The sequence below is a fragment of the Centropristis striata genome, chromosome 13, assembly GCF_030273125.1.
Source record: "Centropristis striata isolate RG_2023a ecotype Rhode Island chromosome 13, C.striata_1.0, whole genome shotgun sequence".
Classification (NCBI taxonomy): Eukaryota; Metazoa; Chordata; class Actinopteri; order Perciformes; family Serranidae; genus Centropristis; species Centropristis striata.
This window is the reverse complement of record NC_081529.1, coordinates 33,257,999-33,285,470: the sequence shown is the minus strand read 5'-3', so window position 1 is coordinate 33,285,470 and position 27,472 is coordinate 33,257,999. Positions and strand designations below refer to the sequence as shown.

At 36.8% G+C, this 27,472-nt stretch overlaps 1 protein-coding gene across 1 annotated transcript in view; it reads right to left on the bottom strand.

Moving 5' to 3' along the window:
* fam20ca (FAM20C golgi associated secretory pathway kinase a) overlaps window positions 1-27,472 on the bottom strand; it is an 85,842-nt gene that overhangs the window by 39,856 nt on the left and 18,514 nt on the right. Inside the window, exon 3 of the mRNA XM_059347515.1 lies at window positions 25,470-25,548. Coding sequence (XP_059203498.1) covers window positions 25,470-25,548 — 79 coding nt within the window. The remainder of the gene's footprint in view (window positions 1-25,469; window positions 25,549-27,472) is intronic.

Genomic DNA, 27,472 nt, shown 5'->3' with positions numbered 1-27,472 from the left:
TGGCATATTTGTTTTTTTGCTTTTTAAACTTCTCTTTATTGTTTTTTTTCTTTTGTTCACATACAAAAATAAAGAAGTTACATGTTCATTTATGCTTGAAATCAACACGAAAGAACAGAATGATACATGGTGCTGTAGGCTGATCTCCTCCATGCCACCAAGTATTAATGCACTAATTCATGCAAAAGGAGCCCTATCAAGTATTGATTTTTTTTTTGTTGATCTTATGTAATATTCTAATTTTCTGAGACACTGAGTTTTGTGTTTTCATTATCTCTAAGCCAGAATCATCAAAAATTACAAGAAAAACAGGCTTGAAATATTTCACTCTATGTGTATTGAATCTATATAATATACGAGTTTCACTTTCTGAAATAATTGACAAAAAATATTGGACTTTTTCACGATATTCTAATTTTTTGAGATGCCTCACAGAGCAGCTAGCATGGCCGAAGACTCTTTGTTTTTGTTCATTTCTGGGGTTGACTTGATAAAAATATATAATGATTTTGTAATCTGGGATTAAATGTGGGAGATGTGAAGTGGTCGCAGTTTTAAACACTGTTTGTGTAACATTGTGTGAAGGAACTACTTAGATGACAAAAACAATCATTAAAATGACAACTTCTGTGGTGAAAAACGTGACACAGTTATGGAAGTTAACTCTAAAATGTGAAAAAAGAATCTAGGAAACAGATTGCACTAAAAAATTAAGTAAATATAACTGATAGTCTTAAATTAGGTTTACTTGATATCTACTTGTTAGGTTTACTTTAAATCTAAGTGTTTACTTAATTTTTTTTAAGTTAATTAAACTTAAAAACAGCAAGTATTATAAACTTGATATTTCTAATTGTTACCAACTTAAGTAAGCCAAGTTAGTCTGATTTAACTGAACAGTTGTGTTTACTTTTTTTGTTAAGTTATTAAACTTAAAAATAGCAAGTATAATTAACTTGATCTTTCTAAGTGTAAGCCCTATTTGCACAGGACTAGTATTACCAGATGACCTCATGTGATTCAGATTTCTGTGTTTTGCACAGGATAGCAAAGTCTGTATTCTACTTGAACACACTGACATCAGGCCTGTGTTGGTGTTTTTGCTGTGCTGATCTGCACAGATATGACACTCGCCTGTCCGCCCACCTGCTCTCATCCCGGCTCTCTGACGCTCCGTGTGCCGCCTGTTGCCTGGAAAAGGCGGAGCTGACGGTGGCACGGAGGTCCCAGTGGACCGCCAGTAAACAACCTCATATTTTTAGGCTGATAAAATGTACCCGAATCCACAAATATATCAGATTTAACTACCGACAGTCCGGTAATCCTATGTCACAGTGCCTGCACTCTTTAGTTAACAGGGACACCAGGTGACTTGAAACACCAGAATTGCAAAAGCCTACAAGAGTATTTTCTAATTTTATACAAACGTATAGTACTGAACATTTGTGTTATAAATGATTCTGATACCAGCTAGAAGCAAGGTTATTATAGTTAACAAAAACTAGCAAAATAATGACAGCTAGGATAGAAAAAACTTTTTTTTTAACTGAAATAAAAATAAAAACGAAAAAAAAGAGATAACTACCGTATTTCCTCAAATAGTAGCCGGGGCTTTTATTAATAAAAAATCAGTTTGGGTTGTCGCAATACTAAAATTTTCAACTCAATACCGATACTCAGGAAAATATTCGATACTGGATACCATTTTTTTCCCACAAGGATAAAAACAAAGACCGCAAAATTTAACAGAAATATTTTTATTAACAAGAAAAATGCAACAGGTTAAATAACCAACCACAGGTTAAATATTTACAATAAAAAACAGAAACTGCAACTATGATAACAAGCTTCAGATTCCCGATACTTTTGAAAATGAGTGTCCGGATACAACGTTTTACTTTTGACAACCCTAGTATCTACTAATGCTGCTGTGTCATGACCCTAACGGCATGTAGAAGTTGTGAGGAAAAACTTTTCTCAGAAGTAAAAATTAGTAATATCATACATCTGGGAACTGGAAATAAAAGTCCACTCTGTTACAATTACAATAATAGAAGGGCACCCATGTGGACAGCACACTCACTTCCATTTGTGTTTTATTTGAGAATAGCAAAGATTCCACTAGCACAGGGGTGGGCAATTAATTTTCCCAAGGGGCCACATGACCAATACCATGAAGGTTGCGGGGGCCGGACCAAAACTCTGAACTAAATTCTGCTCAATATTAATTTAATCGCTTTATAAAATACAGTAAATGATCTGGTTTTGAGCTGCTACTGATAAGAATACATGTTATGATAAGACTGTTAATGTGGAGTAAATCAAACATAGCAGTAAAAAGTAGTAAATACTCCAATCACTATATCACTTTAACATTTATTTTAAACACATCTGTAAATGTCCTTTAGTAAGCTTCCTATTTGTGTTTTTGTATTATTTAGCTTGTTTTTCATGTTTGTACATTTTCTAGGTGTTTAACAATGTTGAGGTGCTTTTATTTTGAAAAAGTGCCGTCCAGTGTGAAACGGGTGCTTTCATTTTGAAAGGTAGTGACAGGAAATAACCGGTAGAACGGTTAAATGAAAAAACGAATGGTAAATAATAAGGAGTGCGTAGTAATTCATATAAAGTTGATATAAAGTATGAAAAATGCTTCTATAGTGACTGACAGGACACAAGGTTTGTTAACGTTTATCTTCTTTTGTCATATATATTAGTGGCTATATTTGTTGTCTTAACTATAGTAAAAGTGTTGTTAGCTGGTGCTAATGTTTGCTATTTTTTTCAAAATAAAAGCACTGCGGTTATATTGATTTCTAATTTCTTGGTAACCATGACAGCCAACGGGCCGGATGTGGCCCGCGGGCCGCCCAATGCCCAGGTCTGCTCCAGCACAGAGGCTCTTCTGTTTGCATCACCGCTGCCCGGAGCTGTGGGAGGGGAGGGAGGGAGGGAGGGAGGGGTGACCCAGACATGTCCGGGGATCAGGTGGCCCCGGTGATACCAGACCTGGCCACCTGGCCCCTCCCACATCCTGCCCAGACAATGAGCAGAGCCAGGCAGAACCCTCCTCTGGTTTAATTGGTAGACAATGATTGCATTCTGCTCCCCATCAGGGGGATCGGGGAGTCACACACAGCCTAATTGTCACCTTGCATGGGACAGGCTTAGACAAGCACGGGTCTGGTCTACAATGGCTGTATTAACCTCTGAGCATGCTATCACAAAAGGCCCAAGTTTCACAGCCACAATGCTCTCCCTCTCCAAGAACTGTTGTTTCATTCATTGGGTTTGGAGACATTCAGGTGGACTGTGATAGATCTACCTGGGAAAGCTCCTTATCTAATGACTGAGCTCAGTTGTAAGGGGTGGTGCAGTGCGTGTGGTCCCATTGTTGAGGCGTAACAGTTGATTTAGTGACAGAGTCACAATGGAGCATGTGTGCTCTGTCATTTTCAGACTCCTGCAAGAAAAAAAAAGAAGAAGAAGAATCATCTTCTCTCAGTCTGTCTAAGCCTGAGCGATTATCCTCATTATGGCGTCTAAAAAAGACTTGGAATTAAAAACATCAGGGCCATTAACACGCTTTTATGTCACACTGCAAGTTGTTGTCTAACTTGTCAGGGTAAATTGCTAAAATGCAAGGTCTTAATCACAGGTAGTGGATTCACCGAGGTACTTAGACGATAATTATCCAGAAAATTCACCTCAATTAAATGCAGCGTTCCTGAGTGCTCATTTAAGATAACCGACCCGGGACCATTTGTGTAATTTCAGCACATACTGCTGCTGAAGGTACACAATATCCCCGCAATAAGTCCAGGAATGCATTGCTTTCCTCGCCTCATAAAAAAAAGATACTTGTTTGAGATGTCTAGAATTCATCTCCTGGAGGGAAATGAATTTTCAGCATTCCAGACGAATGCGGCAGCGACATTCCTAGCGGGAAGCTCAGGAATTCCCCCATACCTTATTTTAGGTTATAATGATATGTTAGGCTGGCTGAGCAACATAACCACACAAAGCAGTGGCAAAAACAAGGCCAGCTACCACAACAAGCTTGCATAACTGCAGGAATGTGATTCACTTGCATGTGGTGTAAAACAAAGTTGCAGACACACTCTGGTCCCGACCACACGTCCACAGGGAAGGACACACAACACACAGACACACACAGCAGTCTGGGATTCACAGAGCAGGATAAAAACTTTTGCTGGAAGAATTAACAGATCCGTTTTTTCCAGCCTACTGTATGTGTCTGATTGACTGTAGGAAACCTATTTTGACAACTCCAAACCACCCGGTTTTCATCACAAAGTTACAAATTTCATTGCATCGCACATAGAGATTCTGGTGGCTAATGGTGCGTTCAAGGTCTACACGAATGTCAGAATTTTCAATGTTGTTCCGAGCTCCAAGTTCCGACTTTCAACTTCCGACTTTTGGTGTAAATTAAACACACCATAAGGCATTACGGTAAGAAAGTGTTAGACCTGCCTTTAAAATAAAAGCAAACACATGGAGCTTTTCAAAATAAGAGCACATGGATGTGTTAGCAGAATCCAACACAGAATTTACAAGAAGACCGTCAAAATATGATGCCTTGAATAAAACAGAACCCTTTTTCTCCTTTTATTTACAATAATTCATTAAAATATTTATTTATTTATTCTTCCTGCAGTCCAAACTTTAAATCAAATTGTCCATTCTCCAAGATCATCAACAAAACAAAAACAACAACAACCGTCAATACAGTCACAACACATATGCAATGATTAAGATGGAATAGTGGCATTAGAATGTGCGAGAGGCACCAAATTTAGGCTTTTTAGGGCAAAAATGTTCTTCGGGGAGCATGCAACTAGACCCTCCTACTTTGTTTGGGTCAGTCCCTTCATAGTCTTAAAAAACCCTGACAGTCAAGAAGTTTCCCAGCAGTATGTTCAGGGTGATAAAGGAGGAGAGATGTTTCTGGGTCCTTCATTGAGTCAGCTTCAAGTCAGAAAATTTGTTTGGCTGCACTTGGAATTTCATGTACAAACTTCTTTTTTAATTGAAAAATCTACTAAATCTCCCACTATACGAATACATACTTGCTATGGGCACTGCACTAGTAATGGATTAATTGAACACAAATACCGACAGCAGCACTGTTTGTCTAGGAGCTTATTGATAATGCTGTTCAAACCAGGAATTGGTACCAATTTAGTAGAAGAAAGAAAAAAGAAAGAACAATTTTCCTTTAAGCATGCTTGTCATTATTTGGTGGTCCGATTTAACACAATGACATAACGTGGCACTATATTTTGCAATAAGATGCAACACTGAGGTATGACTGCAAATGATTGGGGTCAGTGCACATAATCCAGAACCACACACACACACACACACACACACACACACATCACTCATAGTATCATCTCCAGCAACTGGGTTGGCCTGTAATCACATTACGATTAGGGCACTCACAGCTCTGCCACATTACTCTGTGAGTGCATAAACACTTGTTAGACAGAGAGGGAAAAAACGGAGAGATTCTAAAAATACAGAGCAGAGAGGCGAGGGACAAGCCGAGGATTAGCACTGCCTCAGCGAATCACACAAACAAAGTCCAACAAGAAGCATGAACGGGAGGTGGAGACAGAGAGAGAGAGAGGGATGGACGGAGAGAACGGAGGGAGGGAAGAGGAAGAGGAGGAACGGTGACGAAAAAAATGCCACTTCCTCAGGAGCTGACCTAGTAAAACATTCATGAGAGATGTCTTTATGTGAAGTGTGCGAGAGGGGGGGGGAGGGTGTGAGGGGAGTTTAAGGCTCGGGAGTCTAAAATAAGACTGTATTTCAGTGTGTGTGTGTGTGTGTGTGTGTGTCATAAAAAAAAAAGAAGTGATTTGAGATTTGAGATGATATGGAGGCACGTTCGGCGCCAGATGCCGCACCGCCGACCTCTCAAAATCAAGAATAGACACAGAGCCGAGAGAGACGCAGAAGAAAGGAGAAACATGAAAAGATGCAAATTCTTTTGAGAGCATCCAGCAAACGGATGAGTCAGCTGTGATTATGACAGATGTGAATGAAACAAAATGACTGCAGAAGACCTAAACGCACACTTTAATGACGACATATTAGAGATAATAGGAACGCACGTAAGTGATTGACACTTCAATTAAAACATTACACACTGCAGTGGGCTTTATAAAGACTTCACTAAGCTCTATTTAAACTTCACAAGGTCTAATTCTACACTGAAATAGTAGTGTGTGTGTGTGTGTGTGTGTGTGTGTGTGTGTGTGCTGATTGGGCAGATGTGACAAACCACTGGATGCAGCTGGTTACAAGAGGCACTAATTAACCGGCTCATCTCACAGCCTACAAGAGGTCAATGCATCATGGCACACACACACACACACACACACACACACACACACACACACACACACCTTGAATAATACACAATATTATATATATTCTACGTTGTTCCGAGCTCCAAGTTCCGACTTTCGGTGTAAATTAAACACACCATAAGACGTTACGGTAAGAACGTGTTAGACCCGCCTTCAAAATAAAAGCAAACACATGTAGCTTTCAAAATAAGAGCACATGGATGTGTTAGCAGAATCCACCACAAAATTTACAAGAAGACTGTCAAAATACGACGCCTTGAATAAAACAGAACTCTTATTCTCCTATTAAAATATATGCAATGATTAAGTTTGAAAAAAAAAAATCATATTCACAGCTAGTCCTAGTCGCCACTGTAAACCAAAATAATGAGGGTCATAACTTTTATCTTATTCTTATTTTATCTGTTTCATAACATCACCATGAAAAAGTAAAGACTAAGGCCAACACGGATGTCAACACACTCAAACTGGTTCGTTTCTGTTTTGTTGGGAAACTTTGTACAACACTGAGGCAACTGTTTCTGTCAAACAGTGCTTCCGGCGGCTAATGGTGCGTTCAAGGTCTACACGAATGTCAGAATTTTCGTCGTTGTTCCCAGCTCCAAGTTCGGGCTTTCAACTTCCGGTGTAAATTAAACCCACCATAAGGCAGTTAAATTACTTAAGGCATAAGTTACAGTAAGAACGTGTTAGACCTGCCTTCAAAATAAAAGCAAACATATGTAGCTTTCAAAATAAAAGCACATGGATGTGTTAGCAGAGTCCACCACAGAATGTACAAGAAGACTGTCAAAATACGATGCCTTGAATGAAACAGAACCCTTATTCTCCTTTACAATAATTCATTAAAATATGCAATGATTAAGATTGAATAGTGGCATTAGAATGTGCGAGAGGCTCCAAATTTAGGCTTTTTAGGGTAAAAATGTTGAAAAATCTACTTAATCTCCCACTATACGAATACATACTTCCTATGGGCACTGCACTAGTAATGGATTAATTGAACACAAATACTTATTGATAATGCTGTTAAAACCAGGAACTGGTACCAAGTTAGTAGTTGTGAAAAAAAAAGGAAAGAAGGATTTTCACATCATCATCATCACACACACACACACACACACAGGCATGTATATCCACAGTCAACCAGTTATTAACACTTCCAGTTCAAACACATGCAAACAACCCACATCATTTGCAACATCACAGCATGAAAACGAGGGATCCAGAATTTCATTACGTGGGGGTTGTTTACAGACGCCTGAAATAGGAAAAATATAAATTAGAGTGTAAATGAGGGCAAAAGAAAAACAGCGAGACATGATTCATGGTAGAAAGCCCTGCTGAGACTATTGTACAGTATCAGTATCAGCCTGGAGCTGAACCACACAAAACTCTTTGATAAAGTGCATAAAAGGAGGCAAAAAGGTCAGGATGGGAATGAAACAGGAGCATGGAAGGGCTAGAAGAGAAAAGAGAGAGTGTAAGATGAGCAATCCTGAGCCACATTAGACGAGCTTAAACACCAAGTTAATGTTAAAGGCCTGAAGAGGAGCCGCTGGGCCGGGCCCTCTCAGGAGGAACACATGTGATGTTGTACATGTACACTACCGGTCAAAAGTTTTAGAACACCGCAATTTTTCCAGTTTTTTATTGAAATTCAAGCAGTTCAAGTCCAATGAACAGCTTGAAAGGGTACAAAGGTAAGTGGTGAACTGCCAGAGGTAAATAAAAAAAGGTAAGCTTAACCAAAACTGAAAAATAATGTACATTTCAGGATTATACAAGTAGGCCTTTTTCAGGGAACAAGAAGTGGGTTAACAACTTAACTCTATGGAGTCTTGGGCTATTTTGTCCATTTTTTAATTATTTTCATGTCTTTGTAAGTCATTTTGTGTCTTTTTATAGTAATTTTGTGTCTATTGGTGTCTTTTTTTTTGTCATTTTGTGTCTTTTTTTAGTCCTTTAGTCCAACATAAAATGTGATTTTGAATCTTTTTTTTACTTCAAAACACTATCATGCTCAATCAAGAATTTTAAATGTTGCAAATGTGCATTAATTTCAGAGTACACTGAGACATTAAACTGCATAATTTTCAATTAAATTCTGGAAAAGTTGGTGTGTTCTAAAACTTTTGACCAGTAGTGTACATCTCAAAAAATTAGAATATTGTTAAAAAGTTCACAATTTTTTTGTCAGTTATTTCAGAAACGTAATCTTGTATGTAATTTAGATTCATTACACATAGAGTGAAATATTTCAAGCCTGTTTTTCTTGTAACTTTGATGATTCTGGCTTAGAGATAATGAAAACACAAAACTCAGTGTCTCAGAATTAGAATATTACATAAGATCAATAAAAAAAAGGGTATTTCAAACACAAATGTCAGGCTTCTGAAAAGTCTGTTCATTTCTGTCCATCAATGAACCTGGTCTCACAGGAATTCGTGAAATAGCCACGGATTCGCTTAACTCAAAATCCGTGGAATAATCACGGAATCACTCAAATTTCCGTGAAACTGACACGGATTTCGCTACAATGCAAGTTAATGACAGTCATATCCCGTGGCTATTCCAACATACAAAGTGATTATGTACATTCACTGAGTGAATATTTAGAAAATAAAACATATATTTCTCGCTAGAAATGTGATCAAAATCCATTTTTATGCAGAAACTAAGTCAAAATATTGATTTTTTCACTAAAAATGAGAGAACTGTCCGCCATGTTTTTTGTTCTGATCGCCGGGACCTTGAAAGTCACGTGACTTGGAACAAACCAATAGGAAAAAATATCCATGGAATAGCTACGGGATATGACTGTCATTAACTTGCATTGTAGCGAAATCCGTGTCAGTTTCACAGAAATTTGAGTGATTCCGTGGCTATTCCACAGATTTTGAGTTAAGCGAATCTGTGGCTATTTCACGGATTCCTGTAAGACCAGGTTGCCATCAATACTTGGTTGGGCTCCTTTTGAATCATGAATTAGTGCATTAATACTTGGTGGCATGGAGGAGATCAGCCTACAGCACCATGTTGCTTTTATAGCAGCCTTCAGCTCATCTGGTGTCTCACCTTCCTCTTGACAACAGCCCATAGAGTCCTATGGGGTTGAGGTCAGCCCAGTTTGCTGGCCAGTCCAGCCCAGTAACACAAAAATACTGACAAAAAATATTGAACTTTTTCATGATATTCTAATTTGTTGAGATGTACCTGTATGTGTGAGAGATGGAGACAATAAATGCATGCAGAAGATAATGATGACAGACATTATTTTTCACTGATTGTCTTCTGTCTGATTTCCCTTATTACCCAACAACAAAAGTTATTTCTGAAAAGAACAAATTACAGCTTCTATTACTGCTGCAACAAATTGTTACTTCAAGAAAACACGGCTGGTGTTATAATATCTATAATTTAAATAATCTAAATCCAACTATAGTGTGGTTAAACCGAGGGAAAGATTGTACCATATAAGAAATAGTCAAGTATTTAGGCCTTTTGGTTAATTAGGGAAAGTTGTTGCCATTTTTAGGAAAGGCACATCCTTATGTTCTGCCTCATAATATAAAGGTTACACTGAAATCACAAATCATGGGGAGATAAATCTTCCAATGTAGATGTAATTCAAAAGTATACTGAGCTGCTATACCAAAAACTGACAAGATCAAAGATTTGGCCTTAAAATGGAAGTGAAGCATGCATTAATTGGCACTTGTATCACTCAAATATACACGAAAAAGCATCTTGCTAATTTAAAAATAAAATAAAAGTAGATAAAACCTGAGAAATTATGTCTGATGAAAAAAACAAAAGAAAAATCATCCCTTTCTTAAAAAAAAAAGACATTCAAAGCTAGTCCTAGTCCTTCACTGTAAACCAAAATAATGAGGGTCATAACTTTTATCTTATTCTTATTTTATCTTATTAAATAACTTGTTTCATAACATCACCATGAAAAAGTAAAGACTAAGGCCAACACGGATGTCAACACACTCAAACTGGTTCCTTACGGTATTGTTGGGAAACTTTGTACAACACTGAGGCAACTGTTTCTGTCAAACAGTGCTTCCGGTGGCTAATGGTGCGTTCAAGGTCTACACAAATGTCAGAATTTTCGATGTTGTTCCGAGCTCCAATTTCGGACTTTCAACTTCCGACTTTCGGTGTAAATTAAACACACCATAAGGCGTTACGGTAAGAACGTGTTAGACCAGCCTTCAAAATAAAAGCAAACATGTAGCTTTCAAAATAAGAGCACATGGATGTGTTAGCAGAGTCCACCACAGAATTTACAAGAAGACTGTCAAAATACGACGCCTTGAATAAAACAGAACCTGTTTTCACCTTTACAACAATTCATTAAGATATGCAATGATTAAGTTTGGAAAAAAAAAATCAGATTCAAAGCTAGTCCTAGTCGCCACTGTCAACCAAAAATAATGAGGGTCATAACTTTTATCTCATTCTTATTTTATCTTATTAAATAACTTGTTTCATAACATCACCATGAAAAAGTAAAGAAAAAAAAGTAAAGGTTTGTTATGGTTTTGTTGGGAAACTTTGTACAACAGTGAGGCAACTGTGTCTGTCAAACAGCTTCTTCCTACATCTTTCATTACCCTATTTTGTCTCTTCTTCTATTCTCTTTTACCTTTTAAAAGCAACAGTCTATCACAGACTTCACACACAAAAATTGGAGATATGAACCCTGAAGTGGGGATACACAAAGAGAATGAAAAATCACCCAACACTTGTACGAAGGAAAATGCATCCTGGACCCTACAGCCTCCTCCGTCTGTGAACAAACCACACCTGCTCTCCACAGAATGTCACTGATTTCTAAAGCCGTGCAGGTCAGACAAATTGCTTGGCATCCTGAGCGGCTCTGTCCCCTGCCGGCTGATTGGTCTTGTGTACTTGTGCGACTCGTTGCTGAAGACTGTGAGGCCAATCTGATGCCAGAACAGCACAGCGGGGGCCGCTGAGAACCTGAGGAGTCTCTGTCTGCCAAGCACTGCTCAACCAGAAAGGCTGATGAAGACACAGTTTACATCAGTGATTCCCCACCAGGGGGACTAGCACCCCGGGGGGTACTTAACTAATCTGAAAAAATAGAAATCAGGATTTGACTTCACCAATATAAACACTATGTAGCAGTTATGTAAGTGAAAACGAGCGAGCTCAGAAGTTTAACCCTTCTAATGCGCAACATGGGTCAAAAATGACCCGCATTCATTCCCCATGTTATTTAATGCTGCTGTGTGTTTCTTTGCTCTATCTTTTTAAATCAATTTATTTTATGATTGAATAGTCCAAGTATTCTTTGAATATCTTTTTTTTTTATTACAACCGATCATTATATCCATTTTTCCTTTCAAACTTCATGAAGAAAATTTGTTTTTGTATTATTACATCAATTTTACACACATGGGTCAAAAATGACTCATTCATCCGAATTTGATTTAAAATTAAATGACCGAATACTATAATAATAGTAATTTGTTTCAAATAGTTACTTTAGCAGTAAGAGGGGCCAAACACTCATATATTTAATATATTTAACATGTTTATGTATAAACTGTTGAAGCAGCTTAAAGTAGGTGGAAAAGGTTAGCTAACAGTACAGATTAACACTTCAAATAAACTAAAAGTGACGGATAATATGCTATATTTGTTAGCTAAAAGTACCGACTAACATTCAAACAGTTAAAATAGTTAGCTAAAAGTACTGGCTAACACTTCAAATAATAAGCTAAAAGTAACTGATAAACTGTTATATTAGTTAGCTGCAAGAACCGACTAACACTTCAAATAAAAGCTAAAAAGTAACGGTTAAATAGTTAGCTAAAAGTACTGGCTATCATATCAAATAATAAGCTAAAAGTAACTGACAATCTGTTATATTAGTTAGCTAAAAGTACCAACTAACACTTCAAATAATAAGCTAAAGTAATGGATAACAGTTAAAATAGTTAGCTAAAGGTACTAATTAACACTTAAATAATAAGCTAAAAGTAACTGATAAAAACTTAAAATAGTTAGCTAAAAGTACTGGCTAACACTTAGCTTGAAACCTTAGTTTTACAGCATGTTTACATTATATAAAGGGGTGTGTGAGTTGCTCTGACAGAGCTGTGGGGTTACTCCAGTCCAAACACTGGTTTACATAACCCGTCAGCACGTTAAAAGATAGATGTGACAAGTCAGCTTTTTACAAAATGCAAGACTGAGGTCAGAATCATCCCAGAAAACTTCATCGTGGAGTACAGGATGAGGATGTTAATGTGAAAAGATTTGACATTTCATCACATTTACAGTCTCTTTATGTGCTCGGAGGCTTTTTTGACTTGTCACGGTGGAAATCATTAGGGAAGTGTTAAATGTTGAGCGGTCGGGAGTGAATGAGCTAGTTTTCTATTGTGTGTGTTCAGACTAGCAGTCATCACCTTCTGCGTAATATACCCACAGCTCCAAGTGAGCCGCTACAGCTGTGACTTGGCTCGCTGCTTGCAGATTTTCCAGCACCAGCCCTGGGTGATAGAGGGTGCACGAACTCCGTAACCCCCACTGCGTCCTTCCCTTTGCAGCTTGTGTGCATATGTAAGTCCGTGTGTGTGTGTGTGTGTGTGTGTGAGGTGCAGCTGTGCGAACAGCTGTATGTAGTAACATGCTTCATCTGTGCACACACCCACAGATGAGCTCAGGCTCTCAGAAGTGTGTTGAACATATGAGAGCCAGCGGCTTTACTACGGCTCTTTAAGGAAACACTATTATACGATTGACTACCAAAATAAAATGCATATGTTTTCTTTTAAATTTAAGATAATGAAATGTCATGATGATTAAGTCAGAAGGGGATTTGCGTGTGTTCCTGCAGTGCGTGCCTTGCATGCATACATTTAAATGTAAATTTACTGTATGTGCATGGATGTGTATGTAATTATGCTGTATTCATTGATGAAAGGAGATGTTCAGGTTTACTAACAATGGGACTTCTTTGGATCAGGATGGATCTTATGGAGCTCAATGCAAAGCCTTTTTTCCCATCATGTAATCCTCTCATTGGGGTTCTATTCATGATTGTGACTGCTGGTGTGAAAGACAAGGACGTCTCAATCTGTGTACCAGCTTTAACCATCATGTGGTCCACATATGCTTGTTATCTAGTCACGGGTTCTTTGCATATGGGTCAAAAATCATAGAGAGTTCACTGCAAAAAAGGTGTGTAAAAACCAGATAAAAACACTAAATCTGAGGGAAATGATCTTGCTGCATGGACAGATAATGTCAAAATCTGGCATAAAATGACCAATACAGACACAAAATGCAAAACAACAGGCATAAAATCACAGAAAATACACAAAATGACAAAAATCTGGTATAAAATGACCAAAACAGACACAAAATTACAAAAAAACCACCAAAAAAAACAGGTATAAAATGACAGAAAAATACACAAAACTACCAAAAATAGGCATAAAATGACCTCCCCACACTGCAAAAAAAGGATATCTAAAAACAAGATAAAAACACTAAATCTGAGGGAAATGATCTTGCTACATGGACAGATAATTTAACTTGGAAAGATTTCTTAAATTAAAAATTGTTAAATCTTGAAATAAGCATGTTGAACGCTTCAAATAAGAAATTAACTCTTAAAACAAGATAAATTAAGTAACACTTCTAAATCTAAAGGTTTTTTTTAATCTTGGTAAGAAACAAATAATTTGCAGTACACTCTGCTCGGGCCAGTTCATCGAATCTGAATCTCATCTCATCTCATTCCCACAGATTTAGTGTTTTTTCTTGTTTTAAACGCGCCTTTTTTGCAGATTCCCTGGAACTTATTGTATAGGGAAATAATTGTTAGCAGCAGGTGAACTTTTAAGCATCAAGCTTGCTGTAAAAACCACAAGCCATCAAAAACACAGCTCCGTTTCCTCATGCACTTTACATAAATGTACGTAAATCAATAATAAAAGCATCAATCTTTCATCATCAGATCAATAATGAAGAGCACAGAGAGGCTCTCTCCAGAGGACATTACATGGCTTCAGCCTCATCTACAGAGCGAGGATCCATGAAGGAATGTCAGTCATAAACCAACTGGGGCACAGCAGATATGATGAGGCCCTCGAATGGACTTGTGGTTAAGAAACAGCCTGCAGATGATAAAAACGAAGCAGCCTCTTGGGTGTTGCAGCAAAGAGGCTTCACAGCCAACCCTACTGGCTTTACTGGCGCTAAGAGCCCAAGCTTGTCAAAACTGATCTGGTTCATGCAGATGAGAATGTCTCCCGATTCCCCACGGTGCTAAAGGACGGGCATGTGTGCCCTATATATGTTCCAGCACATGTGTTTACATGCAATGAACCGTTTGCATTGATATAACAGCTCGCAGTACACAACAAACAGGGGCGATCAAAGTCATCTCTGCTATTCTTATGATGCATAAACCATTCTGAACCATGAGATTATCAAGAAAATCAAAGTGAAGGGGGTGGAAACAGGCTTGTCAAGCAGTGTGTGATGGAGAAATTAATTCTTTCTTTGCATATCTGAGGCTTACACCTCCTCCTTCAACCCCTCCACCCTCCATCTGACAAATCCAATTAGCATGACATGGACATTGTGGTTCTGTATATGCACCACAACCAGGATCTTGGCAGGAGATCAAATGATTAAAAGTAATGGATAAACAGTTTAATCAGTTAGCTAAAGTGGATAAACTGTTGTAACTATTAGTAAGAAACTAAAGTAAGCTATTGCATTTGGCTGCTGCAAAGGTTAGCTGAATGTACTGACTGAACAGTTTAAATGATGAGCTTAAAGTAATGGATAAAAGTTTGAATTAGTTAACTAAAAGTAACACTTTGAATTATTAGCTAAAAGTACTGACGAAGACTTCAAATACATGATTAAAATTAATGAATAAACTGTTGAAACAAGCTAAAAGTAGGTGGAAAAAGTTAGCTAAAAGAACAGATTAACACTTCAAATAAGCTAAAAGTAACGGATAAACGGTTAAAATAGTTAGCTAAAAGTACTGGCTAACACTTCAAATAATAAGCTAAAAGTAACGGATAACCGGTTAAAATAGTTAGCTAAAAGTACTGGCTAACACTTCAAATAATAGGCTAAAAGTAACTGATAAACGGTTAAAATAGTTAGCTAAAGGCTAACACTTCAAATAATAAGCTAAAAGTAACTGATAAACGGTTAAAATAGTTAGCTAAAGGCTAACACTTCAAATAATTAGCTAAAAGTAACTGATAGACGGTTAAAATAGTTAGCTAAGGGTTCTCATTAATACTTCAAATAATAGGCTAAAAGTAACGGATAAACTGTTATATTTGTTAGCTAAAAGTACTGGCTAACACTTCAAATAATTAGCTAAAAGTAACTGATAAACGTTTAAAATAGTTAGCTAAGGGTTCTCATTTCCACTTCAAATAATAGGCTAAAAGTAACGGATAAACTGTTATATTTGTTAGCTAAACGTACCAACTAACACTAACATATCTGAGGCTTACACCTCCTCCTTCAATCCCTCCACCCTCCATCTGACAAATCCAATTAGCATGACATGGACATTGTGGTTCTGTGTATGCACCACAACCAGGATCTTGGCAGGGGATTGGTTGGACTGGGGCACTGGGGACTGGAGCCAGACAGACAGGGAGGCCTGGCGATGGAGGGTCTCTGCTCAGCCTGTAACCTGGCTCCAGTTGGAAGACCCAGTTTCTTGACAGGTTGGCAGTACGAGCTGCTCCCCTACCCTCTGGTTCTCTATCCCTGCCTCTCATCTGTCTTCCAACACCAACCTTCTCTCTTTTCACATGCCACTTCATTCCTCTCCATCCTCGGCAGCCTTCAACCCTTTTACTCCCCATCTTCTATCTATTTGTATTCATGTTTGTTGGCTAAAGAAAAGACTTTTTCATGGTTTAACTGCTGTGATTCATCTACTTTTTACTTCTAAGTCAAGACTTTCTCATGAGTGTGCACTGCAAAAAAGGGGTGTCTAAAAACAAGATAAAAACACTAAATCTGAGGGAAATTATCTCGCTGCATGGAAAGATAATTTCACTTGACAAGATTTCTTAAATTAAGATTGTTAAATGTAAATTAACTCTTAAAACAAGATAAATTATGTAACACTTCTAAATCTAAAAAGACACAAAAAAGACAGAAAAAGACATAAAATAACCAAAAAAGAAACAAAAGATGTAATATCACAAAAAAGACATAAATAGATGAAAAAAACACAAAAAAAGACACAAAAGACGTAAAATTACCACAAAAAAAAGACACAAAAGACGTAAAATTACCACAAAAAAAAGACACAAAAAGACATAAAAACACAGAAAAAAGACACAAATTGTTTACAGTGCACTCTGTTCAGGCCAGTTCATCGCTGCTTGCAGCTTTAAGTGAAATTATCTGTCCATGCAACAAGATAATTTCCCTCAGATTTAGTGTTTTTATCTTGTTTTTAGACACACCTTTTTTGCAGTGTAGATCATAGACTGTAAAAAAGAAGTATATATCACCCAATGGTTTGCAGACTGGTTTTGATGCCTTGAGTTTGACTTTTTGGCCGTCGCCATCTTGTTTTTTTTGGAGCCAGAAGTGACCATATTTGGACAAGAGGTTATTAGCTATCACTAGCACTAACTAGCTAGCTAGGTAAACAAGATGCATCTGTGCTTCCAAATAAACAGCCCACTCCTTGGAGGGTCTTTTAGTACAACTAAATGCTGAACAAGACAATTTTATGTGGCCAAAATGTTACTTTAATGAAGTTAAAACACACTGTAAAACGGTCAACATTCCAAAATAAAAGCCCACCATGGTAGCTATGCCCTAAAGCCTTCCCTGATTTATTGTCTATTTTACTCTAAATGGGACTGTTATTTACAAAATGAATACAACACTGTAATTAAGAAGACTTTAAACTACTGATTGAGACCATAAACTAATTAGAAAAATGTTTACCGAGGTAATAAATCAAGTGGGAAGTAGGATCATTTTTTCATAGACTAATTTTGACTTATGTTGGCCAATAGAAAGAATGCAGGTTTAAGAGATTAATTTTTCAGGCCCTGAGGTTGCCGCTTGCTTTTCAGGCCCCGAGGTTGCCGCTTGCTGAGGTTGCCGCTTGCAGTTTTGCATCAATTTACCATACTTGCAATATGCACATCTGAAGAGCTATGTTTGTACATTTGTTTGTCAAATTTAAATTCTTGGGAGGATCACAAGCATTTGGCTGGCACAAAAAAATCTGAGGAGATCCTTTCTTGTGGAGGGAAAACAAGCCGTCGTGACCTAAAACACTTAACCAAATTGCAGTTTGAAAAACTAAACGAGCATCTTTCTACCCCGTTGTGGGCACCCGCTTTAAATCACCAAACACAATCATAGAGTTTGTCAGACAGATAAAACGGCGCTGCAAACTTTTTTCCCAGAGCTGTGCGGAGAAAACATCGTGTGGAGGTGTCTGGCAAGCTGTCAGCTTGTGCAGTCTCCTGGCCCATGCCAGTGTACAGATTTGCATTCGGCTCAAAGGAGGCCTGAAAACATCAAAGCCTCTTTGAAGCACCACTTGATGCTGCACAATAGGACAGGTGAAGGAAAAAACAATGCAACACAGCAATGCTCTGAACTACTGTACCCAGAATGCACCACAGAGCCTTAAAATAAAAGTGGGACACATCAATGCCATGATAGAAACAACAAAACTTTATGATGTGTGTTAACGAAAGTAGAACAAAGGTTATCTTTCTACGTTCTCATACAACTCTGATATTTTTGTATTTCCGCTCTGAGGACTTTTGTATAATATCTGTAAACACTGGAGACGGATGATTGTGACAGTCAAAGCGAGGAGCTTGAATAAAATATGACAGGCTAAATAAAGAGCTGCGGGAATCTGTAGCGTATAATTCAGAACTTGACATGTAATTACTGTCAAAAGACTTCCTGACAGCAACTGAGAAGGTCTGTTTTACTTATATCTACTGTAGGAAATGAGCATTTTCTTTTTTTTCTTTTTTATTAGAGAGAGTGTTATATATCCAACCCTGCTTCTACGTTATCATAGAAGTTTTAAAATGAAACAATTCAATCGTTTACTTTTAGATTCTCATAACTCTGAACCTGAGGCTTCAATCTTTCATTAATCTAGCGGAAATTGAAAAATGTGGCAACAGCGTACTATTCTAGTACTCAGATATAAAAGTTAAATTCACAGTCAAACAATAGATATTCTCATGCATATTACTCATAAGATGCATCTGTGCTTCCAAATAAACAGCCCACTCCTTGGAGTGTCCTTTAGTACAACTAAATGCTGAACAAGACAATTTTATGTGGCCAAAATGTTACTTTCATGAAGTCAAAACACACTGTAAAACGGTCAATATTCCAAAATAAAAGCCCACCATGGTAGCTATGCCCTAAAGCATGGGTCTCAAACTTGTGTGCGGGCCAATTGTGGCCATCGTGACGATATTTTGTGGCCCCCACCTTGATATGAAAGTTTAATGTGAGTTTTATATGAATGGTACTTTACTGTGTTGTGTGTGGAAGGTGCCTTTAATTACTTTTTTAAATAATTTTGAGTCTTTTTAAAAAAAATTGGTGTCTTTTTTGGTAATTTTGTGTCTTTTTACTAATTTTGTGTCTTTTTTTGGGGTAATTTTGTGCCTTTTTTAAATAATTTTCTCTCTTTTTTGGTAATTCTGTGTCTTTTTTTGGTCATTTTGTGTCTTTTTTTGTCATTTTGTGTCTTTTTTAAGTAATTTAGTGTTTTTTTCAGTCATTTTGTGTCTTTTTTTGGTCATTTTGTGTCTTTTTTTTGTCATTTTGTGTCTTTTTTAAGTAATTTAGTGTTTTTTCAGTCATTTGTGTCTTTTTTTTAGTAATTTTGTGCCTTTTTATGGTCTTTTTGGGACTGTAATAAAAAAACAAAACACACAATTTTTATCAGAGAGACTGTTATATATCCAACCCTGCTTCTAAGTTACCATAGAAGTTTTAAAATGAAACTGAGAGCACGTACATCTCAATCGTTTACTTTAAGATTCTCATAACTCTGAACCTGAGGCTTCAATCTTTCATTCATGTATGTTTCATATGACATATGACATATGACACATGACATAACATCTCCTCCCTCTTTGACCCATCCTTCTATCTATCACACAGGACTCGTGCATGATGAGCCCATATTGTCCACGTTGCCTAGAAGCAGCCCCTGAATGCATCGTCCAGTCAAATATCTATTCAACACACACACACACACACACACACACACACACACACACACACACACACACACACACACACACACACACACACACACACACACACACACACAACACAGACACACACACACACACACACACACACAAACACAGACACACACACACACACACACACACACACACACAGACATACACACAAACACACACACACACACAGACACAGACACAGACACACACACACAGACACACACACACACACACACACACACACACACACAGACACACACACAAACACACACACACACACAGACACACACACACACACACACACACACACACACACACACACACACACACAAACACACACACACAGACACACACACACACACACACACACACACACAAACACAGACACACACACACACACACACACACACACACACACACACAGACACACACACACACACACACACACACACACACACACACACACACACGGGGTAACTCGGTTCTTGTCAGATATGACTCTGCTATTGATGCCTGCTGGCTGCTGTTGTTGACTTCAAAGGTTTGCGTGTATGAAAGCTACAATAGATGTGCAGATTGTCATTGTTTGGACCGTATTCTCTGCGGGTAATTCTGTAAACAATGCCTCATGTTCTTTATCATTCAACAGCTGATTGACCTTGAAATGAAATGCCAAGTTAGGACGCTAAAAATGACTCAAACGCAACTCCAAACTTTCACTGCTGCCGTGTTTGTGTCTATCAAGGTTATAATAGTTTGGGATTTTTCATTAGTTTTAGTTTTAATTACGTTGTGATTTTTTTTTTCTTTCAAATCCAGTTAGTTTTAATGAGTTTTTAGAGTGAGTTTGCTAGTTTTAATTGGTTTTTAGTTTTGGGAAAATGCTTGGTTTTAGTTTAGTTTTTATTAGTTTTAGTTTTTTTTTTGTAATGGGGTATTTGTTGGGTGCCAGATTAAAAAAAGTCCCAATAAATGTTTCCTTTATTTCCTTTGTCTGATCCATCTCAGCCCCAATAAGTTTATTAAGTCATAAAACCAGATAGATGAAATGGATTTCATATCAACCAAAAAGGTTTACGTGTGAAAAAAGTTCCTATGTTAAAGAATCTGTGTTTTTCACCACGCTGGTAGCACAACTCTATGTTTGGCACTATGAATCAGCCAGCAGCAGTGGCGTAACTACTCCAATTTTTTACTAAATAAAATTAGGGATTTTGTGATGCCACATTGAAATACTTTGCGTTAGTCCTGCATTATTATTGTTTTTTTAAACTTTGCTACAAAAGTATGTGCATCAAAATAAAAAGTATCCAAACTAAAATAATGATTTACAGTAAAGCACTGTCAAATTACATCAGAAATAGGGCATAGAATTAAAAATCGTATATCACAGTCGTAGACACTTTTCAAATTACCGTAAATCAAAGAATAGCACAAAACTTTTACTTTTTTCTGTCATAAACTGTAGGAAACATTTTGATGTAAAGTTAATGGAGAAATACCTTGATGTGTGAACGAATGACACAATTACCCTAAAAATAACGGGATTATTCAGTCTAAATTACAGTTTTTGCTGATATTTACATTCAAATTTAGAAAAGAAAACTCTCTCACTGCCAGTATTTAACCGTAAATTAAGCAGATTATTTTTTACAGTGGAGCAAAATTTCCCATTTCTGATCTCTCACTTATTGTAGTTATGTGTTTGTTCTCCATTTCCTCAATGCATCACTATATTCACTTTGTTTGTTCACACATGTAGAGGAATCCCACCACTTTTGCTCTGAAATATTGTTATACAAGAATCTGTTTGATATGTTGGAGACCTAAGAGAATATGAAACAGATTGTACTATCTCTGGTCGGGGTATCAAAACACTTTCACTGCCTTCCCACTAGCCTTTGACAGTGAAAAGCTATTCAGAAGCAACATTTCATCATTTTCAATCTGATGTTGAACCCACAGGCCAGGAAAAGCCAGCTCTTAAAAAACAAGAAAAAAACTTTAGGTTTATTTTGCTTAAAAATAGCAAAATTATCTGCCAATGAAACAAGAAAATTTGTCTTGTCACGACTTTCCAAAACAAGTAAAAATATCTAATCTCAATGAACCCACAAATACCTTAGAATTAATGTATTCTAACTAATATCAAGTGCATTTTTCTTGATTCTAATGAAATACATGTGACCTATTTTCTCAATATATTGAAAAATATTCTTGAATTAATAATAAGTAAATGCTAGAGCCATCATCTTGACATATTATTTCTTGGAACCAGCAAAGTCAGATCAAAAACTAGTGTACTTTTACACAGCTACATACAGCTACAAATATTTCCATCTGGCTGCCTGTTTTAAGTATGTAAAGAGGTAAAATTATATCAAAGTTATTATTTTTTAGTTATGCTTGAAATAAGAAATTATTACTTTGAAATAGCAGTTTTATACTTGTAGTGTTGATGAAACAGCTTTGCAACTGTATCTGTATCTAATTTGCATAATTATGGACCAAAACAAGTGAAACGGTCGAACATTTTGTGTCTTTTTTGGTCATTTTGTGCCTTTTTTAGTTATTTTGTGTCTTTTTTTGGTCTTTTGTGTCTTTTTTTTAATCATTTTGTATCTTGTAAGTCTTGTAAGTGTTGATGAAACAGCTTTGTAACTTTTGATATTCTCTTCTTGACTTATCAGACAAAAAATAAGCATATATCCCCTTCATCAAAGATATTTCATCTGACTTAGATTCTAGTTTTTGCAGTGTAATGTGTCTTCGGCTGGGACTGTAATGGGCTTGAAATAAACAATAATCACAAACTATACCTGTGTGGGTTTCACAAGCGAGCTTTCACAAGTATCAATCAGCATTTCAGCAAGAAGAAACACACACAAACACCCTCTCTGCGTGTCTCTCTCCTCCTGAATCTAATACTTTCCACCGAGGCACTCATGTAGAAACCCATTCTGCATTTCATAGCAATCAAACCAGGCTCCTGAGCAATTACTTCTGATCGCAGCCCAGTTGGCCTGGACACTGTTTATCTGCGTCAGCATGGGAATTCATCGGGCAAAACTCAGACAGCTGAGAAGGAGGTTATTTCTTTTTTTTTTTCATGTGCCACGCGCCTTTGCTAGCATGTATGCCTCCCCAAAGACGTCTTGACGATGGCTCAGTGCTCATTTTAATTAACACATAAGCCTGTTGATGTTAATTAAAAAGCAGACAGAAAAAGATCACACGGAGGGGAGAGCTGTGTATCCAAACGCACCGAGAGATGCAGCGGGAGCGCTTGGCTCATATTCAGATGAGATTTCCTGTAGTCCTCTCGAAACATATGCATTACAAGTGGGCGCATCAAACCCAGGGAATCAAACAGATTTCTGATGTTAGTTATTTTAGGGGAGGATGTGCTTTGCTGGAATCTGAGGAATATGTTTAAATCAGAGAAAGTGCTATAAGACGGGCTCTCTAACAATGATAACATCTGCCCAGACCGAGGTTATTATAGTTAACGGAAACTACACTGTTAAAAAAAAATCTGTTTAATTTACGGTAAAATACCGGCAGCTTTGGTTGCCAGAACTTCACTGTAAAAAATACAGTGAGCGTATGTAAATGTAAATATCAGCAAAAACTGTAATTTATACTGAATAATCCCATTACTTTTAGGATCATTGTGCCATCATGGTATTTCTCCATTCATTTTGCATCAAAATTTTACATTTTTACACTAAAACTGTGTGTTTTCTGCAGTTTATGGCAGTTGAATTTAAAGTTTTATGATATTCTTTGATTTACAGTAATTAAAAGTATTCACTACGGTGATGTACAATGTTTAATTTGACAACCTATTTCTGATGCAATTTGACAGTGTTTTACTGTAATTTCTACAAAGGTTTTTTACAGTGTAACGAAATAACGAAAACTAGAATTGAAAAAACATTTTCGTTAACTGAAATAAAAATAAAAACGGGAGTTTTTTAAAAAACGATAACTAACTGAAACTGTATTGTGTGGTTACAAAACTAACTAAAACTAACTAAAATTATAGTGAAAATGTCCTTCGTTTTCGTCTTTGACAACTTTTTTCATACGTAAACCTTTTTGGTTGATATGAAATCTATTTCATCTATCTGGTTTTATGACTTAATAAACTTACTGGGGCTGAGATGGATCAGACAAAGGAAATAAAGGAAACATTTATTGTGACTTATTGAATCTGGCACCCAACAAATACCCCATTACAAAAAAACTAAAACTAACACTAAAATTACAATGTAATCAAAACTAGCAAACCCACTCTAAAAACTAATTCAAACTGACTGAATTTGAAAACAAAAATTGACAACGAAATTAAAACTAAAACTAATGAAAAATCCCAAACTATTATAACCTTGGCCCAGACCAGAGGTCTCAAACTCAAACCTTTCCGGTGATGTATTTGATTTAGCTCAATGACAAAGTTTAATTGTTTTCACATCTTGCACTCAGAGCTCAAAGTCCTGTCTGAACCTTAGCACATGTCCAAAATTTGAAAACAATAAAACTTTGTCATAGAGCTAAACCCAATACACCACCAGAAAGGTCTTGGCCTGGAGAGTAAAATATATCAATTTGAAGGTTCTATAATATTCTTGCTTTGAGATATTGACCCTTGAACCTTAACCTTGGGGCATATTTGAAGGCTAATAATAAGGGGTGGGGTTGGGGGGGCTTTAGGATATGCTGAAAAAAATAAAAAATCCCCCATTAAACAAGACAAAATTTAAAGTCTGATGCCAAAAATGTGATTGATATCCCCTCAAACCCCTGGAAAGCCACTAATTAAGTATTTCCAACTTCCAATCTTAGGGGAAACCCTGTTTTATTAAAAAAACTACAACTCCCTAGACCTCTCTTCAGTACTTATGTCGACATCAGCACCGTAGTTGTAGTTCTTCCGTATTAGGGTTGTGAAAACCTATTTCTACCCAATATATCGAATATCACACACTGTCTAATAAATAATTCTACTGCATGTATATTATCTATGCTAAAAAAAACCAACAATGTTTGTTTAATGAAGATATTTTAACTAAAACAGGAGAGCAGCGCAGACTGCTCGGCTCACGAAATGGAATGGAGCCCGAGGCATTTACAGTGAAGCGTGATTCAATGAGATCGCACCACACATCCGGTAGATTACAAAATAAAACAGCTGACAAATCTGATCGTAAGTCGTCACTTTATCAACATTAGTGTCTCCCGCTGCAACAGAATAATGTGTTGATCAGCAAATCAACCTCAGACACAAGGCATGTAATGGGCGGCGGAGGTTTGATCCGTTAAATACACAGAGGATCAGGGAGATTTCAAAATAAAACACAGCGGATCGTCTTTTTCTGGCGAGATCTTCGCCACAAAGTGATTATGTACATTCACTGAGTGAATATTTAGAAAATAAAACATATATTTCTCGCTAGAAATGTGATCAAAATCCATTTTTATGCAGAAACTAAGTCAAAATATTGATATTTTCCCCTAAAAATGAGAGAACTGTCCGCCATGTTTTTTGTTCTGACCGTCAGAACCTTGAAAGTCACGTGACTTGGAACAAACCAATAGGAAAAAATATCCATGGAATAGCCACGGGATATGACTGTCATTAACTTGCATTGTAGCGAAATCCATGTCAGTTTCACAGAAATTTGAGTGATTCCGTGGCTATTTCACGGATTCCTGTGAGACCATGTTGCCCGGACGATGTGGTGTATCTTTTGCTACTTACTTCATTGGCTTGAACAGAGCTTGTCCATAGTTCTGGAAAGTCATGATCAACTTCAGCTGGGTGCCTCCGGATTTCATGGCTGAGAGAGAAACAATCGAGACGTTAGATGAGTATTTGAAGCACAAACACACACGCGTGTAAACACAAACACACAGAAATATACCCGCGCATATGCACAGCTGTTTCATTATTTGCCAATTTGGAGGACGCAATTTTGCATGACTGCATAACAGAGCTATCACATCTGCTGACCGATTTGCCAGACTCTGTACAATCAAAGTGCAATTGTGGCACTTAGGAGCTGGAGTGACTGAGAGATGGAAGTGGTGCCAAAAGCATCTGCTGACAACTCCGACTAGTTCTGGGTTTGATGGAGGGATGGAGCTGGAAACGGACCGTTTGTGTGGGTGTTGTTGCAGCATGCATGTGTCTGAGGAACAAACTGAAATACCTCAGCACATCCCCGCTGTGTGCTGGGTGAAGTGTCGGGACTAAAATACACTCTAAGACTTTGCTGTAAATTTACAGTCAAATTCTAACAGTAACTTGCTGTATTATGATTGTACAGTATATTGCTGTAAAAACAATGCATTGTGGGTGTTATCATGATTGCTCAGGCATTCAACGATCAAAATTATATATTTTTTTTCAGGAATTAACTTTTTTCAGCTGAGCATGTCGGGAAAATAAAGCCGTTATTTTCGAAAAGAAGAAAAGATTTATTTTATTTCTTTTTTGTCTGGGCTGAAATAATCACAATGTGTTTTTTTTTTCCCAGTAATCCTAATATAGAGTTTAAATGGATTAGTTATAATTTAGATTTAAACATTTAAACGTCACGCTATTTTTTTTTCTTCGTTACGAGACAGTTTGTCAGTAAACAGACCTGTATTTCTATAATACAGTAGAGACTGTAAATTTTACAGTAAATTACTGGCGAAACTACTGCCAGTAATTTACTGTAATTTTACAGTAAAAAGTTTTACAGTGTAGTTAAGTTCTGTTCATGTTTAGCAGAAAAAAAGTTCAGCATTGAGAATTATGAGATGTAATATCTGTAAATACTCTGGGCAGCTTTTCAATCAGTCAATCAGACTTTATTTGTAGAGAACTTTTCATACAAGGGAGATGCAACACAAAGCGCTGTACATAAAAAAAAGGAGATAATAATAATAATAATAATTAAAAAAAAATAACGAAACAGGCAAACACCCTCCACCCCACCCACCTTCATCCCACCCATCCTATTAAAAACAAAGCACAAACTGAGGAAGCTTCATCTCAACACTGGAGGCAGGTTAGAAATTAATTAGATAAAAAATAAAGTAAGATAAGATAAGATAAAATAAAATAAAGAATATATATATATATATATATATATAAAATAAATAAATTAAAAAGTAAAAGTCAATAATAACAATAGAAAGTTAAAAAAAAAAAAGATAAAACAATAAATTAATAATTAAGAAATAGAGCATGATATATATAGACTAATATATAGTAGCAAATAAATAAATAAAAGACAAGATGGTATAACACTAAGATGCATGAGCAGAAAAATCTCTAAAAATGGCCAAATTAAAAAGATTTTAGAAGTCTTAAGTTTGCTCTTAAAAATAATAATTTTATAACATTAATTGTAATAACTTTTATTGAAACGGACATAAAATGCAAGTTAACATAAGTTATGAAATAAACATATTTTCCTAGAAAGAAAATGATGCTGGTTGTGTTGTTCTGCTGGTTGCTTAGAGCATATGCTGCAAGAAAAATGTCCGTATGAATGGACAATATCGATTTATCTTATCTAATCTTAAACTATTTCATTGGATCCATTAAAAAAAGACCCTATCTGTAATGAAATGGTATGAAGAATCTTCAGAGTACTGCCCATGAATAGACTCAATGCCAAAATAAAAAGAAATATGTGCAGCCAGAAATCACTCGCAGAAGGATTTAACTGATTTTATTCTAGGAGGTAGAGGCACAATGGACAGGAAATC